Source organism: Pelophylax lessonae (genome assembly GCF_965119305.1).
Source record: "Pelophylax lessonae genome assembly, chromosome: 1".
Taxonomy (NCBI): domain Eukaryota; kingdom Metazoa; phylum Chordata; class Amphibia; order Anura; family Ranidae; genus Pelophylax; species Pelophylax lessonae.
In genome coordinates this window covers 669572453-669591672 of record NC_138768.1, presented here as the reverse complement: position 1 = coordinate 669591672, position 19220 = coordinate 669572453, and the positions used below count along the sequence as shown (strand labels likewise).

General features: G+C 42.2%; 1 protein-coding gene across 4 annotated transcripts in view; it reads right to left on the bottom strand.

The window, feature by feature from the left end:
- The window catches only part of FHIP1A (FHF complex subunit HOOK interacting protein 1A), a 334888-nt gene that overhangs the window by 136368 nt on the left and 179300 nt on the right, over positions 1-19220 (bottom strand). For all 4 annotated transcript variants that reach the window (XM_082248315.1, XM_082248314.1, XM_082248317.1 and 1 more), the window contains one exon: positions 16831-17457. In XM_082248315.1, coding sequence (XP_082104441.1) covers positions 16831-17457 — 627 coding nt within the window. The remainder of the gene's footprint in view (positions 1-16830; positions 17458-19220) is intronic.

Below are 19220 nucleotides of genomic sequence, written 5' to 3'. Positions count from 1 at the left end.
GATATACGGACATAATGCATGTCAATGGCATTGCGGATGTCAGCGGAATACCATCCGCTGACATCCGATTTTCTTCCTTTCAGTTCTGTTCCATTTTTTGGAACAGAACAGAACCCTATTTTTCTTCCGTTTAAAAAACGGAACGGATGCAAAATCGGATGTCAGCGGTGTCATCCGCTGACATCCGCAATCCCATAGACATACGGATGGGATGATATGCGGACATACGGAGCGGATGACACAAGTGTCAACCGTGTCCGTGCAAAAAATAAAAAATAAAGTGCCGGAGCGGAAGAAAAAAACTGAGCGGCCGTGTGAAAGAGGCCTAACAGTGTTTCTCCTCTCCCCTATACAAAATGAGCAATTAAAGCTGAACCTCACCTAAAAAGGGAAGTTCTGCTTTTTAGCCCACCACTATTTTTGGCAGATTTTTTTATTCCTGGGAGCAGGTGTCTCATTTTGACAGGTACCCGCTCCTGCTTGATTCGCCCAGGCAATGGGAGCAGAGGTTTGCCCCACTCCTTCTTGGCCCGCAATCTCCTGGGACATATCACAGGTCCCAGGAGGCTGCAGGTTGCACATGAGCAGTGGGAAGCCGGTAGTGAAGCCTCAGGAAGTCAAAGCTGACTTCCTCCGCTCAAGATGGTGGCACCGAGGACCCAAAGATGGCTGAAGAACCAGCCTGGGTGAGGATCCCTAGATTAGTAAATGTTTATTATAAGTCAGCAGCTACAGTATTTGTAACTGCTGACTTTTATTTTTTCTTCAAACAACTGTAGCTTCTCCTTATGGTGGGTAGGAAAGTGCGCTGATTCAATATAGGGTGTGCTGCTACCTTAGAGTGTATGTTGTAGAATAGGTGAAGAAATCAGGTGCGCTGCCCTAGTGCATATGTGCAACATACAAAATGATGCAAACAAATAAACCAAAAATGCAATAATAATGCAAAAAAATGGAAACGTATGCAATTCATGTAAAACAAAAAATGTCCAGAAGGTGACTAGTGATACACCAATGTGCAATAAACGTCCATGTTATAAGTCCATAAATAAAGTGCAAAAAATGGTGACATAAACTTCCAGCTTGGGGAAAGGTGAACTGTGATTGGAAGGTGCAAAGTCCCACCACCAGCTTGGCCTCTTACCAGAAGTTAAACGTTAAGGGAATATATGAATATGACCGCTCCAAAGGTCATGCAGCCAGATAGAAAAGTTCCCAGAAATACAGAAGGCACTCTGACACACTCGTGCTCCCTAGACTCTTACCGGACAAAAGCCAAACAAGAAGCCTGGTTCAATAGCGATGAGTGGTCCTGCCGGGGGTTACTGGACTCTAGGCTGGCTGATGTAGTTGCTTGTGTCCAAGAGGAACAGACCCAGTCAGAAAGCCTGACGAAAGAAGATCCTGCCAAAGGTGGCTAGACTCTGATTGGCTGCTGTAACTCCTTAGTCTGGTTGACCTCAATAATAGGGGACACAACAGAGGGGACCGCAATAGTGCATTACCAACAGTAGATTTTTATTAAAACAAATGGTTGCACTTACAGTTGTGAAGACAATAATAGCGAGTTCCCTCACGGAGGAGCTGTATGGCGGGGTCCGCCTGCAGTGCGGACCGCTGCCTGGTCTAGATGTGATGACGCGGCGCCTCCTCTCTGACGCGTTTCTCCCGATAGGGCATCCACTTAGATTGAAGTGGCGGTGAAGCCCCACTGCACGGAATAATTTTACATTTTGCAGGGTTGGGCTTTAACACACCAGCTATTACACACAATGGGATTTGGATGACAGAACATTTTGCTCTCTTATCCTTTTGCTGCATTTAGAGAAAAGCGTTCTCAGCTGCTTTTGTGCATAAAATGGGTACAGCTCCAGCCCTCTAAAAATGAAAGGCAAGAATGCATATGGTGATATTTAGTGACTTGAGTAGTTTGGCAATTTTCGCCCTCACACCCAGAAATCCTTATGCAGGACAGGCAGAGGAAAGTAGATTCTGCTGAAATGGTTCAATCAATTATGTAAATGTAAACCTAATATAAAGGTGAAATACTTTCAGACATGCAATGTATTATTTATATTAGATAGTTTTCTGGCCTGATGTTCAAAGAATATAATGTAATTATTTCAAGCTAGACTTGTACACAAGGATCAGAGTCTGCTCATTAAGATCAGTTTTTGCAATGTATCTGGAAAGGTTAGAACACCTCTTAGGTTTTACTGCTTTCTGGAGCTCTGTTATAGATATTTCTCTTCCCAGGGTGTTGCCTTTTACCAGGCAGGAAGGACTCATTTCTACCAGCCTACATGCTAAAACCTGTGCATGCTGGTGTATGTTGTGCAGGGGCAGAGAGCGATGCTGTGTTTACTTTTTTCTACTTTTTTGAAGTGTCACAAAATTACACTTTAACTCTATGCACCAGACCGCATTGGAAAGCTCTACGGTGGCATGTGGTAAGTTAGGGCATGCTACACATAGCTCCCAACTGTCCCTGATTTCGAGGGACTTTCCCTGGTTTGGAACAAAGACCCTCTGTCTCTCTTTCCTCCTCATTTGTCCCTCATTTTTAGTCCGATCCATATAGCTGTAAATAAAATGCAATTTTTATATTTCAAAAAGTGTTTCCCAGTGTTAAACATTTTGTCCAATTTCTAAATTGCTGCATTTGTAAATTTCAAAAGCCAATATAAAGAAATAGTAGTAGTAACTAATCTTTTTTTTTTGTATACTTCTCCCTTAAGGGGGCGGGGCAGGGGTGTGTCCTATGCTTTCATACTTTTGCTAATATTCCCTATATTCCCTATAAATAGTAAGAAATAAATTCCCTATAAATATTCTATAAATATATAAATAAATATATATACATATATATATATATATATATATATATATATATATATATATATATATATAAAAATATATATTCCCTATAAATAAATTCCCTATAAATATTCCCTATGAATAGTCCTTTATTTCCATCTTAAAAAGTGGAGGTATGGCTACATAAAAATGCAACCCACCTCAGCGCAGTATTATGGTATGAACAGGACACCTGAGCCTGAAGCCTCGTACACACGCAACGATTATCGGCCGACCGATCGTCCGTTTTTTGTCCAGAGTTGTGTTTTGTTGGTTGGAATGTGCCTAGACTGCACACAAATTTTCTCGCCCAACAAAATTCTACTTCAGAAGTGATGTCATGTGTTGGTTTGATTTCTTTGTGTTCTTTCTTCACTGACCATGCCCAGACTTATTCATCAGATTTTTCCCTGTCTAAATCTGTACTGACTGCACGAAAATCGGCTGTTGTGTTGACGACCAACAAAAATTTTATAGCCTGCACACCAGATTTTTTTCGGCCGAAAAGTCGGAGTTGGTTGTCGGAAGCATCATACTAACAAGCCAAAAATCGGCAGATCGGACGTTGGCCGAAAATTCCCTGCCAATTTTCTACGCGTGTGTACGGGGCTTGAGTGATGAGCCTGAATTGATCTTTGAAGATCAACATAAACCAATGGAATGGTGAGAAAGAGCCAAAAATTGGCAACAGGAAAATAGACTACAATGAAAAAATGACAGAGGTTTTACCATTTCCCTACTTAGAGCGGTATTAAACCCAAAAAATAAAAATGTATAACATTGCACCTAACCAATTCTTAGACATGATAGCTGCATTATTATTTTTTTATTTGTTCTTTGTTTTCATCTGGTGATTTGACCTGTAGGTCCATTATTTTTCAGCTTTAGTAAACCAAGCTGTCCAGCAATAGTGACAGTTGAGACAAACCATTTACCACTAACAGAAGTGAGTACAATAGTCAGATTTCGTTGCTCCTTCATCCAGAGTGGAGACACCCTAAGCCGGTGTGTCGTGTGTGTTACTGCTCAGATCACCAGAAGAAAAAGTCTAAAAAAAGAAAAATAATGCAGCCATCACATTTAAGGATTGGTAAACTGTAACTTATTACATTTCTGTTTTGGGGTTTTATACGGTTTTAAATTAGTTTTAAAGTCAGAAGGCTTTTTAGCTGTATGAATTAATGTAAGAAAACTTTCAGTAGCTGTTCCTCCATTCCCCTCTCTAAATACTTACCTGAGACCTGTATCAGTCCAGCTCTGTGCCCTTCTGTAGGTCCTCTCCCCCCTCTTTCACAGGCCTGGCTGAGAACAGTGGGAGCCATTCGCTTGCTCTGCTGTCAGTCAAAAAATGGCTCTTGATACATTTAAAGCATGAATTGGCTGGTAGATGTTAGTTTTATACAAATAATTCTATCTATAAAAAATGTGTCTTTGTATGGCTTTAACATATACTGAACAAAATTATAAACGCAACACTTGTTTTTGCCCCCATTTTACATGAGCAGAACTCAAAGATCTAAAAGATAACGGGATTCATCCGTGAAGAGAACACCTCTCCAAAGTGCCAGAAGCTATTGAATGTGAGCATTTGTCCACTCAAGTCAGTTACATTGACGAACTGCAGTCAGGTCGAGACCCCGATGAGGACGATGAGCATACAGATGAGCTTCCCTGAGATGGTTTCTGACAGTTTGTGCAGAAATTCTTTGGTTATGCAAACCGATTGTTGCAGCAGCTGTCCGGGTTGCTGGTCTCGGACGATCTTGGAGGTGAAGATGCTGGATGTGGAGGTCCTGGGCTGGTGTGGTTATACGTGGTCTGCGGTTGTGAGGCTGGTTGGATGTACTGCCAATTTCTCTGAAACGCCTTTGGAGACGGCTTATGGTAGAGAAATAAAAAATTTAATTCACGGGCAACAGCTCTGGTGGACATTCCTGCAGTCAGCATGCCAATTGCACGCTCCCTCAAAACTTGCGACATCTGTGGCATTGTACTGTGTGATAAATCTGCACATTTTAGAGTGGCCTTTTATTGTGGCCAGCCTAAGGTACACCTTTGCAATAATCATGCTGTCTAATCAGCATCTTGATATGCCACACCTGTGAGGTGGATGGATTATCTCGGCAAAGGAGAAGTGCTCACTAACACAGATTTAGACAGATTTGTGAACAATATTTGAGAGAAATAGGCTTTTTGTGTACATAGGAAACCGCTTTACGACCGCCCGCCACAGTTATACTGCGGCAGGCAGCCGCTCCTGCGCGAATTGTTGTAACTATACATCGGTCGCTCGCAGGAGGCAAGGGGGCGAGCGTGCTTTGCTGGCAGCGTGCTCCCGCCCCTGCTCGTCAGCGGGGAAGCCGATGCAGCAGGCAGGCGGCTCCGATTGCCGCCTAACACCCGTGATCGTTGCCTGCTGAGAGAGAAGAACGGTCAGCTGTTGTAAACACAGCTGACCGTTTTTCTCCCTGGAATGATCATAGAGCCCCTGTGATCCTTCTATATATGATCACATGTCTCCATGGTCATCTCACAAGCCACGCCCTCCCCCACAGTTAGAATCACTCCCCTAGGCTCACATTTAACCCCTTGATCACCCACAATGTTAACCCCTTCCCTGCCAGTGTCATTATTACAGTAACAGTGCATATTTTTATCACTGATTACTGTAGTAATGTCACTGGTCCCCCCAAAAGTGTCAAAAATGTCAGTCAGGGGTCCAATCTGTCCGCCGCAATGTCGCAGTCACACAAAAAATCGTAGATCGCCGCCATTACCAAAAATATGTAGCAAAAAACAAATTGGCATAAAATGTTAAAAAATTTTGATTTTTAAATTTTTTTTTTTTTTGGAAATGTCCTATAGCAGAATGTGAAAAATATTGTTTTTTTTTTTTTTGTTTTTTTTCAGAATTGTGGCTCTTTTTGTGTGTTTAGCGCAAAAAATAAAAATCACACAGGTGATCAAAAACCACCAAAAGAAAGCTCTATTTGCGGGGGGAAAAAAAGAATGTAAATTTTGTTTGGGTACAGCATTGCATGACCGCGCAATTGTCAGTTAAAGTCACACAGTGCCAAATTGAAAAAAGTGGCCAGGTCATTAAGGGAGCAAATCCTTCCGGTCTTAAAGTGGTTAAAAATGGGACAAAAACAAAAGTGCTGCGTTTATAATTTTGTTCAGTATAACTTTTACCTATAGTATGCCTCAACAAGTTAGTCGTATTCTAGGTTGTATTCAGTGCATTTTTTTTGTGGGTTGCCCATGGTCTGAGACATAAAACAAAAGTCTGTCCTGCTTTGTCCATGCTTTAGAACAGCATTACTAGATGGCTGCAAACAACAAATCCTATAAGCTCATTTGTGAGGTAGAAGCACACAGACCTGACTTCTCACGTAATTACATAGCTCGGCAAAAATTCCATAGCAACATGTGGCTCTGTGTAAACATATGCAAATCAGAACTTTCAGTACCATACAGAGTTTCCAGCAGTCTCCACCTATATCACTGGGTAGCACATTTACAGAAGTGAAAAACCAAGGATATGCATAATTACAAAGGCTATGTTTGCCCTAAAGGACACTTAAATACTGCTGACATTTTCTTCTCTTCTACGTCATATCAACACAACAATACACTTTAATATTATTCTGTGCCCTTTCATCTTAATCACAGAGATTTCCATGAAAGAGAATGTACAATAACAAATGGCAACCCTGCTTCCAGTGAGCAATAAAAATAGGACAAAACAAACAAAGCAACTGAATGTGGGAACTGCCAAGACATCATATGTTTGCAGAACTGGATAAACCACCAGGCCACCTTGGCGGGAAGACCACGGGAGCTGGCTTCAGCATTTCAGCTCCTGCTGTAAACCAGGAAGATAGCTGTGCACCTTTCTTGTCACTTGACTAGGAAAAACGTGCATGTGGGCAGTTGGTGTCTCATGGGGCGCAACCATAGTAGTACAGACAATGCAAATAGGGTGGCTTCTCTGTTCCAATTGCAATACTTATCAAAATCAATTGAAGGAAGAAGGGGCAAAGCTGCTAACTTGCTTAACCACTTGTCGACCGCCACACGACTATTTACTGCGGCGGTCAGCCCCTCACAGGCAGAGTGACGTAGTACTACGTCGCTAGCCTGTGAGGGTCTAGGGAGCAAACGAGTGCCCCCGGAGGTGCGCTCCCGCTCTCGAGCAGTCATGGACCCCCCGCGCGTGTGACCGGCGGACCCGATCGTCCGCCGGTAACTCGCGATCGTCGGTGGAGAGGGAGAAAGGCAGGCGGCTAATGTAAACAAGCCGCCTGTCATTCTCCCCGGTGTATGAATGGTGATCATACGGTTCTACTATGTAGAACCGTTGATCACTGTTCATACATCTCAAGCCACAGCCAATCACAGTTAGAATCACGCCCCTAGGGACACACATAGCCCCTCCCTCTCAAAAAAGTTAACCCCTTCACCGCCAGTGTAATTTTACAGTAACAGTGCATATGTATAGCACTGATTACTGTAGAAATGTCACTGGTAACCCCAAAAGTGTCAAAAATGTCAGTCAAGGGTCCGATCTGTCCGCCTCAATGTCGCAGTACCACAAAAAAGTCGCAGATCGCCGCCATTACGCGTTAAAAAAAAACAACAAAAATCTTTCCCTTTGTTAGTAAACGCGATAACTTTTGCGCAAACCAATCAAAATACGCTTTTTGCTATTTTTTTTACCTAACATATGTAGCATTAAACAAATTGGCCGAAAATGTTAAAAATTTTTGATTTTTAATTTTTTTGGGGGGGAATTTATATAAAAAAATGTGAAAAATATTGTTATTTTTGCAAAATTGACGCTCTTTTTTTGTTTATAGCGCATGATCAAAAAATCGCACAGGTGATCAAATGCCACCAAAAGAAAGCTCTGTTGGTGGGAAAAAAAGGACGTCAAATTTGTTTGGGTACAGCGTCGCACGACCACGCAATTGTCCGTTAAAGTCACGCAGTGCCGAATCGCAAAATAGGCCATGGTCAGGAAGGGGGTAAAATCTTCCGGGGCTTAAGTGGTTAAGTCCCTATTTTACTTGAGTCCATCTCAGTACTTTTTTTCTTACTTCTGACTTATGTTTCCCTTTCCCTGGAGCTTTCTTACACATGCCACTGAGAACCCACCAAAAGCACCCCTCAAATTCCCTTTTTCACATTTCAAAAGAGCTTTATTATGTAATTGCAACAAGAACTAACGATTACCGGTCATGAAAAAGTGCTCATATGCAATAATCCTGAGTTATTATAAAAGTTCCATACGGAATACATCTACAATCAAATGGTACAGTAAAGACAATTGTGCTGTTCCAGATATATTATTTGAATACATGTTGCACCTATGTGCCAGAAAAGGGAAACATTGTTTAACCACCCATGAATAGTTCAGAGACCATACAATCAGATATATCATTGCGTCAATTATGTTTTTTTTTGGCTAGGGATTGCCAAACTTTTCAGTACGATGGCCACATTGTATATTTACAAATCCTCATCAGATCCCCCTACATCAAAGTTCCCTGTTACATCGGGGGTCCTCATCTTAACTCCCCTTACATTAGAAGCAGAGAACAGAGGTAGCCTCTGCTAACCTTTCATGGGGAAAAAAATAGCAAATAAAAAAATAATAATATAGCGCATACAATTGTGACACAAGTTATATTGTAATTGAATGTTAATAAAGATTACATTTCCTTTTCAATGTGCAGCACTGTCATTTTCTGTAAAATGCAATTCAATATGGCATCCTGGAGGCATTCTATACAGAGATGGTGTACAGAAAGCCCCCCAGATGTGTTATTTCCTGCTTGTGAAACTGGCTTACTGACTTTCCAAAAGTCTGTTCGAAGATACAAATGTCATTTTTGGTGAGATACTCCTAAAGGGAAATCACGTCTAAAGGGATGCAGGCCTTGACAATTTCCTCATTAGAGCCCTGCCAGCGCAGCAGGTAATTAATAATTATAAAACCACCCCCATACAGATTTACTTTCAACATGGACATAGGCAAACAAATAGCTATTTCCACAAAATAACAAAAGTTAGGAATCTGCAACTAAGTTTGTTAAAATCCTTGCAATGTACATTGATTACCCAGAGGGGAATGTTTCTTTCTCAACAAAAGTGGAGTTACTCTTTAATCTTCAATCAGTGCATATTAAGAATACACCATTGACCCTGGCTGTGGGCAGGTAAAATCTTGTAGAGGGCCAAAAGCGGCCTGCGACCGTAGTGCAAAGTTTGGGGACCCCTGGTTTAGCCTAAAGAACGTACCTGATGTGTTTTTAAAAATATTTTATTTAGGGATAGACCGATATGTTTTTTTCAGGGCCGACACCGATATTTTGGTCACAACGTATCGGTATCGGCCGATATGGGCCGATATTTTGCACATTTAAAGTTTTGAAAATTAAAGACAATTTTTGACACAAATCTGGTACTGAACATGTTAATTTTTGTTTAATGCTTAATGGCTGACTTGCTGGCACCCTGTGGTGGGTGGCTGACTGGCTGGCTGGCACCCTGTGATGGGTGGCTGGCTTCCTGGCACCCTGTGGTGGGTGGCTGGCACCCTGTGGTGGGTGGCTGGCTGACTGGCACCCTGTGGTAGGTGGGTGGCTGGCACAGTGCCTGTGGCTGGCTGGTACAGGGCCTGTGGGTGGCTGGTTGTCTGGCACCCTGTCTGTGGGTGGCTGGCTGTCTGGCACCCTGTCTGTGGGTGACTGGCTGTCTGGCATGCTGTGGTGGGTGGCTGGCTGTCTGGCACCCTGTGGTGTGTGGCTGGCTGGCACCCTGTGGTGGGTGGGTGGCTGGCTGGCACCCTGTGGTGGGTGGGTGGCTGGCTGGCACAGGGGCTGTGGGTGGCTGGCTGATACAGGGCCTGTGGGTGGCTGGCTGGCTGGCACCCTGTGGTGTGTGGCTGGCTGGCACCCTGTGGTGGGTGGGTGGCTGGCTGGCACAGGGGCTGTGGGTGGCTGGCTGATACAGTGCCTGTGGCTGGCTGGTACAGGGCCTGTGGATGTGGGTGGCTGGCTGACACAGGGCTGCTGTGGGTGGGTGTATGGCTGTGATACACTCCCCCAAGACTAGTCCCGACTCCAGACAAGGCTGTCCAAGGTGATAGAGGTGGCCTGAGAAGGCAGAATGAAGTCACAAAAATATCTGCAATATCGGCCAGTTCCGGGGCCGATACCGATATATCGGGGGAAAGTGCATATCGGCCCCCGATAATCGGTCTATCCCTAATTTTATTGTGCTTATTTAAATTGCATTGATACATTTTGCAGTTTGCAAAAGATGAGGAACCATTCTCCATAGTTCATTCAATGTGCCTACCAGAGTCATCACTATAAGCCTGCTATAAGGTGGGAATTTGGTTGGAAGACAATTGGATACCAGTTTGCTGACAGATTATAAGGAAAACTGGAGTCAAAGCACACAAACACAGGGAGGACAAGCTAAACTGATGGAAAGTATTTAGCTGTGGCACTGACAAATTGTAACAAAGGCAAAGAGGAACATTTCGATCTCTGTTAGGCTTTACAATGATTTAAGCTCAGGGTTCCCTTTGTCTTTAATCAGCACTATCTCACATTAACTAATATAATTTCCTCTTTTCAGCAGGGTCCCTGTAACTAAAATATCACAGATCTCCACTGGTCACCTTTGTTAATGATGTCAGAACCCCCAGAAGAAATGATAATTAAACCTAAGTTTGGAAATGTCACCTGGACATCATTTCAGTACCTCAGCAGAGTACTGCTGAGCCTTAAAGGGAACTTGTGAAGATAAAACCAGAGGAGCTGCCATTAGTGGCTTGTTTGCAAAGTTACACGTTCAGTTGCTGGGATTCTGATCCTGCTTTGGTACCTAGTGGACTAATAACCTGGGACAAGTATACACCCAGTGACGTATCCACCCTAAAGCATTAGAAGTTGCCATACTTCTACCCTCATCGGTGCCATTCAAGTCAGAAATGGCAGTTCCCATACTTCTACCCTTATAGGTCTCCTTCATTTCCATCTGTAGCAATATTTATCCCTAGCAATCATGCCTTATCTATTACATTACTCTAAAGTCAGTATTTTTGCTGTAACCGGCACGAAATCTTAGTCCTAATCTGTGCAACAGTTTTTAGCTGTAGCACTGGCACCAAAATAAAATGGCAGAAGTTCTGCCACCCCATGTTAAAGCATGCACTCTCTGGGGGGTTCATCCAGAAAAATCTGCACCAATTCACTCCTCTCATAGTTCCTTGACTGCATAATAGATCCTTGGTTACACCTATACCGTACATGATTTTCAAAACCGATCCCAGCATCATTAAACACTATCTGATATCACTAAGGTGGTTCTGTGGTTCCCTCTTCCAGGCTGTACCATTTGAAATTGGAAGCAGATCAGCAGGATCATATAATCTGACTTTAAAAAATAGTTAAAGGCAGGTTTACAATTTTTTTTGGGAATGGGAACGTTTTTTAATGTCGTTACTGGGTTTGACTACTGCAGTAGATCTTCATTCTGGTTCCTTGAATACTGTTTAAAGGCTATATTAGATGGCGAAATTATAACCAAAGTACAAAGTGGTAGGAAATCCCTGCTACTCCCACCGACTCCCTGCAAGCATTGCAGCTAAAGTGACCTGCTTCAGTGCCTTGAAAAAGTATTCATACCTCTTGAAATTTTCCACATTTTTTCATGTTCCAACCATAAACGGAAAAGTATTTTATTGGGATTTTATGTGATAGACCAACACAAAGTGGCTCATAATTGAGAAGTGGAAGAAAAACGATAAATGGTTTTCACATTTTTTTACAAATAAATGTAGCACTGCCCCCTTGAAGGCTGCTGGTTGATGGGTGTTCCTCAGCACTCCTGTGACCCTGTAAACTGTCCAACCCACCTGACACTCTAGGTTCCGACATTATATATACTGTATACCTTTAAGGACACACTAACACAGGATAAATGAGGTTTTGCTGTTTACTTAAAGAATAAACAGGTATAACTCTATCAGGCCGAATCCCACCTAGACCAGCAGGGTTCAGCAACTTGATATATGAAATAACTTTAACGAATTACAATATCAATGAACAGTGGTAGAACTATACTCTAAGATTTGCAACAGTGACTGATGACCTTTATAATAATACTATGATTATTAGCTTTAAGGAACACTTAGAGCTATCCTAGTGCTAATAATGTTCTAACTAGTAATGCTGTAAACAAATCAAGTGTGTCCCCTTTAAGATGTAGCAGGTACCGACACCCCTCTCCTAGCAAGGCCTTGCTAATCTTCTCCAGAAGTTGGAGCTCTTATCACTGTCCAAAGTGATAATTTGTAATCCCAAGGGAGGTAATGGGTGCAATAGTGTCTGGGGTCAGTGTGTTGATGGAAAAGGTTATACTTTTGGTCAGGATTTCACACAGGCACCCTCTCTCTCTCGGATATCCATTCGTTAAGATCCTATAAGGCAGGCGAAGTGCTCTCCCAGGCTCCGGCTTCCTGGAGTGAGCGATACCCCGTCTGGCCTTCACTCGCTTATTCTTCAGCTATACTGTGACAGCATCCACAGTGTAGCTATCAGTATCTGCTTCGCTGATGATGAGCTCCTCACGCGGGTCAGGCCTCGTGTACTAGGCCTCAGCCACCACCAGTCCTGTACGCACACAACAGGCTAATCCACCCTCACTGGGTCCCGGAAGCAAGAGAGCATTCACACTGTGGAGCACATAGGTTTATAGTCTCTCCCATGATCCGTCACTTCCCCGTTGCTCCCTGGGAGAATAGTTCCCTCAGCAATACAGATAACAGTCTGCTCTTGATTCAGAACTATGTCTCCCACAATCCAGTTCTTCCACTTCCTGTGAGAGGCTGATCTCCACTGAAAGCAGTCTTAAAGGGGAACACAGACAACTCCAACAGAAAGGATAGGCATATAAATGTATATATATTGTAGTAGTCTGATCCTGGCAACATAAATATCTGAAAAGTGTGGCGTGCATTTGTATTCAGCCCCCCTGAGTCAATACTTTGTAGAACCACCTTTTACTGCAATTACAACTGCAAGTCTTTTTGGGTATGTCTCTACCAGCTTTGCACATCAAGAGAGTCACATTTTTGCTTATTCTTCTTTGCAATATAGCTCAAGCTCTGTCAGATTGTATGGAGAGCATCTGTTAGCAGTAATTTTCAAATCTTGCCACAGATTCTCAATTGGATTTAGGTCTGGACTTTTACTGAGCCATTCTAACACATAAATATGCTTTGATCTAAACCATTCCATTGTAGCTCTGGCTGTATGTTTAGGGTCGTTGTCCTGCTGGAAGGTGAACCTCCGCCCCAGTCTCAAGTATTTTGCAGACTCTAACAGATTTTTTTCTAAGATTGCCCTGTATTTGGCTCTATCCATCTTCTCATCAACTCTGACCAGCTTCCCTGTCCCTTTAAAAAGCATCCCGACACAATGATGTTGCCACCACCATGTTTCACGGTGGGGATGGTGTGTTCAGAGTGATGTGCAATGTTAGTTTTCTGCCACACATAGCATTTTTCTTTTAGGCCAAAAATTTTAATTTTGATCTCATCTGATCAGAGCACATCTTTGCTGTGTCCCCCACATGGCTTCTCGCAAAATGCAAACAGGACTTATTATGGCTTTCTTTCAACAATGGCTTTCTTCTTGCCACTCTTCCATAAATAAAAGGCCAGATTTGTGTAGTGCATGACTAATAGTTGTCCTTTGGACAGATTCTCCCACCTGAGCTGTGGATCTCTTCAGCTCCTTCAGAGTTAATATGGACGGCCATGTCTTGGTAGGTTTGCAGCTGTGCCATACTCTTTCCATTTTCGGATCATGGATTCATGAGATGTTCAAAGCTTGGGATATTTTTTGATAATCTAACTCTGCTTAAAACTTCTCCACAACTTTATCACTGACCTGCCTGGTGTGTTCTTTGACCTTAATGATGCAGTTTGTTCACTAAGGTTCTCTAACAAACCTCTTAGGGCTTCACAGAACAGCTGTATTTATACTGAGATTAGAATACACACAGGTGGACTCTATTTACTTATTAGGTGACTTCTGAAGGCAATTTGTTCCACTAGATTTTAGTTAGGGGTATCAGAGTAGAGGGGGCTAAATACAAATACACACCACACTTTTCAGATATTACTTCAGGGCGTATGAATACTTTTTCAAGGCACTGTGTATGGGTCACTTAGACCCAAAATAAACAGCAATAATAGTACTGCACAATTGTTCCTAATTGACGATGGGTCACAGAGATTACCAATTAGTCATGTGCATTTGTGTTCATCAGCAGCATAGTGTCCAAAGCAATAAAGCCATCATAAACAGAGGGCATGAGCCAGACAAAAATCATCTTTCCGTAGCCTGACAAAACCAAACTAATAAAGCTAAAATCCTATTGTTTTTCAAGGGTTATTATTAATGCTGGTTGTCTAACTGTTGGTTTATGAGCATTTTCTGACTCCCTTACCTGAACAAAAAGCACCATCTGAAATAGAGACAAAATGGCAACACTAAATTATTGTGTTAATGCACCAGTACAGCAGTTGCCAAAATATTACTGCCATGGGCAATAACAGAAACAGTTTAGAAAAAGATTAAAACCATGTGAATAAAAGATGACTGTTTGATAAACATCTCCTTATTTTGCTGGTCAACTTGGTCTGCATGTAAATGTGAATAAATAAATAAAAAAAAAAAAAAATATATATATATATATATATATATATATATATATATATATATATATATACAGTATATATATAAAAGCTTGTGAAAATTAGAATGAAGTTACCAAATAGTATCAATACAGGTATCAACGGCAGTGAAATATCAGAAAACAATATTTTTTACAAAAGATGCACCTTGATTGGTTCATCCTATGATTTATTGGATTAGTCACTCATAATTATAGATTTTTTCACATTTTCATTGCTCTGCACACTGCTTCTTTGAGAAGACTATACTACATTTTGTGTATCATGTCACCGTTATGCCATTGCTAAAGCTCAATGACTTTTATAAAATGTATATAATTGGAAGCTTCTACATCGTGTCAGAGGACAAGAATTGTCGATGTTGTACCCAAAAAGGTAGCAGAGGACAAAGGACTGATATTGCATATAGTCCCTCTGCAGCTGATATTTTCCCCTTTACTGACTTATGCCTCGTACACACGCAACGATTGTTGGCCGACCGATCGGCCGTCTTTTGTCCAGTGTTGTTGTGTTGGTTGAAATGTGCTCTAGACTGCACACAAATTTTTTCGGCCAACAACAACCAACTTCAGAAGTGATGTCATGTGCTGGTTTACTTTCCGTGTGTTTTTTCTTCTCTGAGCATGCCCAGTCTTGCTCATCTGATTTTTGTCTGCCGAAATCTGTACTTACTGACGAACAATCGGCTGTTCTGTTGACGGCCAACAAAAACTTTATAGCATGCACACCAGATTTTGTTCGGCCGAAAAGTCGCAGTCGGTTGTCGGAAGCATCATACCAACAAGCCGACATCATACCAACAAGCCGATCGGACTTTGGCCGAAAATTCACGGCCAACAATCGTTGCGTGTGTACGAGGCATTAGCGTGCCTTGTTTCACAAAGTCTTTATCTGTGGAGAAGGCCATATTGATAGAGAAAGGGCTTTGTTTCTCCATGTTATAGTTACCCCTCTAATGTCTGGGGATTTAACCGCTTGCCGACTGCGCACAGTATATTTACTGCGGCAGTCGGCCCCGGCCAGGCAGAGTGACGTAGGTCTACGTCGCTCGCCTGTCACTCCTTCCAGAGCCAATAGCGGGCGGGCGCGCGCCCGCTGAGGCGCGCGCCCGCCTCGGCTCGTTCACGGAGGAGTGCGGGAGTGTGACTGGCGGACCCGATGTCCGCCGGTCACACTACGATCGCCGGTACAGCGGGAGAAAGACAGAGCGGCTTATGTAAACAAGCCGCCTGTCAGTTCTCCCTGTGTAAAAGTGAAGATCAAACAGTTCTACTATGTAGAACTGTTGATCTTTGTTTTTACACTAGTAGACCTGTCCCTGCACAGTTAGAAACACGCCCCTAGGACACACTTAACCCCTCCCTGTCCAATACTGTTAACCCCTTCCCTGCCAGTGTCATTTTTGCAGTAACAGTGCATATATATAGCACTGATTACTGCAGTAATGTCACTGGTACCCCCAAAAGTGTCAAAAATGTCAGTCAAGGGTCCGATCTGTCCGCCGCAATGTCGCAGTACCGCAAAAAAAATCGCAGATCGCCGCCATTACTCGTTAAAAAAAAAACACCAAAAATGACAAAAATCTTTCCCTTTGTTAGTAAACGTGATAACTTTTGCGCAAACCAATCAAAATACGCTTTTTGCGATTTTTTTTACCAAACATAGGTAGCGTAAAACAAATTGGCCGAAAATTTTAAAAAATTTTGATTTTTACATTTTTTTTGGGGGGAATTTCATATAAAAAAAAGTGAAAAATATTGTTGTTTTTGCAAAAATTACGCTCTTTTTTTGTTTATAGCGCGTGATTAAAAAATCGCACAGGTGATCAAATACCACCAAAAGAAAGCTCTGTTTGTGGGAAAAAAAGGACGTGAAATTCGTTTAGGTACAGCGTCGCACGACCGCGCGATTGTCCGTTAAAGTCACGCAGTAAAAAAATCGCAAAAAAACCCCTGGTCTTTTAGCAGGAAAATGCTCCGGTGGTAAAGTGGTTAATGAATGGGCATATTTAATGTATGGGCATATTTAAAAAAGATAGCAGTAGAGGTTTAGAAAGCACAGATCTACAGAATAAGTGAGGCAGAAGCAGGGGGATCTTTGCACTGTAGGTTTTCAGGCACAGCTTTCTTTCCAGCAAGCAAAGTAAGAAGTAGTAACATCAAGATTATAGTTAATCAATACAGCAAAAAACTTACCGGGCAGAAGTAAGTGCTTTCAACTATATGTTTAGCAACCATGTTATTCTCAGCAGACAAAGACATGATGAAGAGCAAGGCATCCCGTGCCTGTTGTCCCACTGTGCCCTCTCGATGGATAAAGGGTATCAGCAAGGAGAAGATAAGAAAGTTGGCAGCTCCCTGGTCTTCACTGGTGTGAAAAAACAGTTCTAGAATGGATGGATCTTTGGCAAGGATTGAACATAACTGGTTGAGTAGAACCACCAGTTCATTCTCCACACTCGGAGTTGATGTCCCTGAACAAGTACTTAACAACATCATCAGCGGTTTCAATATAGGCTTGTGATGTAGCAAAGGCTGGTGAGACTGGGTAATCAGCAAATCATACATCTTTAACTGCTCAAATTTAGTCTCATCAGAAAATTCTCTCCTGAGGCTCCAAAGAAATAGTTTTTCCATAATATTCTCTGACACCACAAACTCCAGAATAGGCCCCATGGCGGCATCCTTCACCTGCTCTTCAATTAAAAGCAAGATCATGTGTTCCACATAATTCTGTACGGCGCTAACCTCATCTGCAGAAATGGATCCATATCTAGCATACGAGTTTTTAAATGGGTCATGCTTTTCCAAAATGCGCTGAACCTGCAAATACATAAAAAATAATATAAATGCAACATATGAAGGTACAAATAGCGCAGTTCCTTTAAACATCACAAGTGTTTACATATTAATGCTGTAAATGAATAGTAGTTTTAAATATTTATACAGAAGAAACCAATTTAAACATCAGCGCAGAGACAAAAATGCATGTTTCAGAATGAGCAATAATCTTAATGAAGCTTAATTTGAACCACTCTCAGTTATCACATAATATCACCACAGTGTAATCAAGACACTGTAAATGTTCATTTGCAATATTTTTCCAATTGGTGAACAGGAGCCAAACAGTCCCAGAGCTGTAGAACATTCGTTTACAATGCTGGATATATCCATTTTCTGTATTAGATGAAAAATGACATTAGGAATATGAAAGAGATACAAAAGTGCAGAAAACAAAAGTATGGCGTATTTTAAAGAGTATCTCGGCAATAATTAATGTGAATTGCTGAACTGCAAATCCTGTCCTGGAAATGTGCACTGCGCTAAAATCCCAAATCCAGAGAAACTTTCAATTTGTGTTTTGTTAAATCCACTGTGCTAGGTTTGGCCAACCTTTCCCACTGTATTGAAGTAGAACTGTAGCCTCATGTCACATAATAGTGTGCTATGCAATCTCCATATCTTAGCTTGTGTGTGGATGAGGCTAAAGTGGTATGTTTGAACTACTAACTTTTTTTAGTTTTAGATAATCCATCCACGCTATACAGCCAGCCAGCTACCATACTGTGGCTGCATCTGATCACACGCAGCTTCTCTTTTAAATTAACGTTTTCCACCCAACTTATTTGATTTTTTAAATTGAGAGATATCGGGTGGGAGACAGCCGGTGTAACGTTAAAAAACCATACCCCGGGGAGAAACCATACCGTCGTCACTTCCGGTCTGAAACAGCTGAGCAGCGCAGCAGTGCGCATGCTCAGAGCCACGGATACGTAAATGAACATGAAAGAATTTGACAAGTGCGCATGCTCGGTGGGCATGAAATTCTCACGGCACTGTGTCTAATGTAATACTTGCGGCGGGTACATTAAAACACTTCGGCTGCAACATAAATCATCTCCTCTGCTTTCGCTGTAACTTCCCTCATCTCCGGTAATAAATATAAAAGCGGCGGCGGGTGTATGAGATGTAAATGTGACGGGGATCGTGGCTCCGTGATCCGCTTTTATATTTATTATTGGAGATGAGGGCAGTGACAGGGCGAAGAGCGGAGATGATTTATTTTGCAGATAAGCTGTTTTAATGTAAGCGCCGCAAGTTTAACTACCGTGAGAAATCCATACCCTCCGTAGCTGAACCGGAAGTGACGAGGGTATGGTTTTCTCACGGGTATGGATTTTTCACGGAACACCGGCATGGCCATCCACTCAGCGAATTTCAAATGGTTCATCAGAAGCTCACCAAAATTCACACAGTGTATGGCCACAGAAACATTTGAATAAAGTATGATCATCTTTATTTTCGCAGTGCTAGGTGTCAAGTATGTCAGTACACCTTTTCAACCACCACCACTGGAGCCCCAGTTTTCTCAGACTTAAAACTTAAAGTGGTTGTAAACCTCTGACATGAATAAATGAACAAAGCATATCCTTTTATAATATATGTACTATCCAAATCACCAGGGCCGGTGCTACCACTAGGCAGCCGCCTAGGGCGCACTACCACCTAGGGCGCAGCCATGGCCAGTAAAACATTCCTCTCCTGTCACCTCCTCATCCCCGGTTGATGTCACCTCTAGAGAGGGG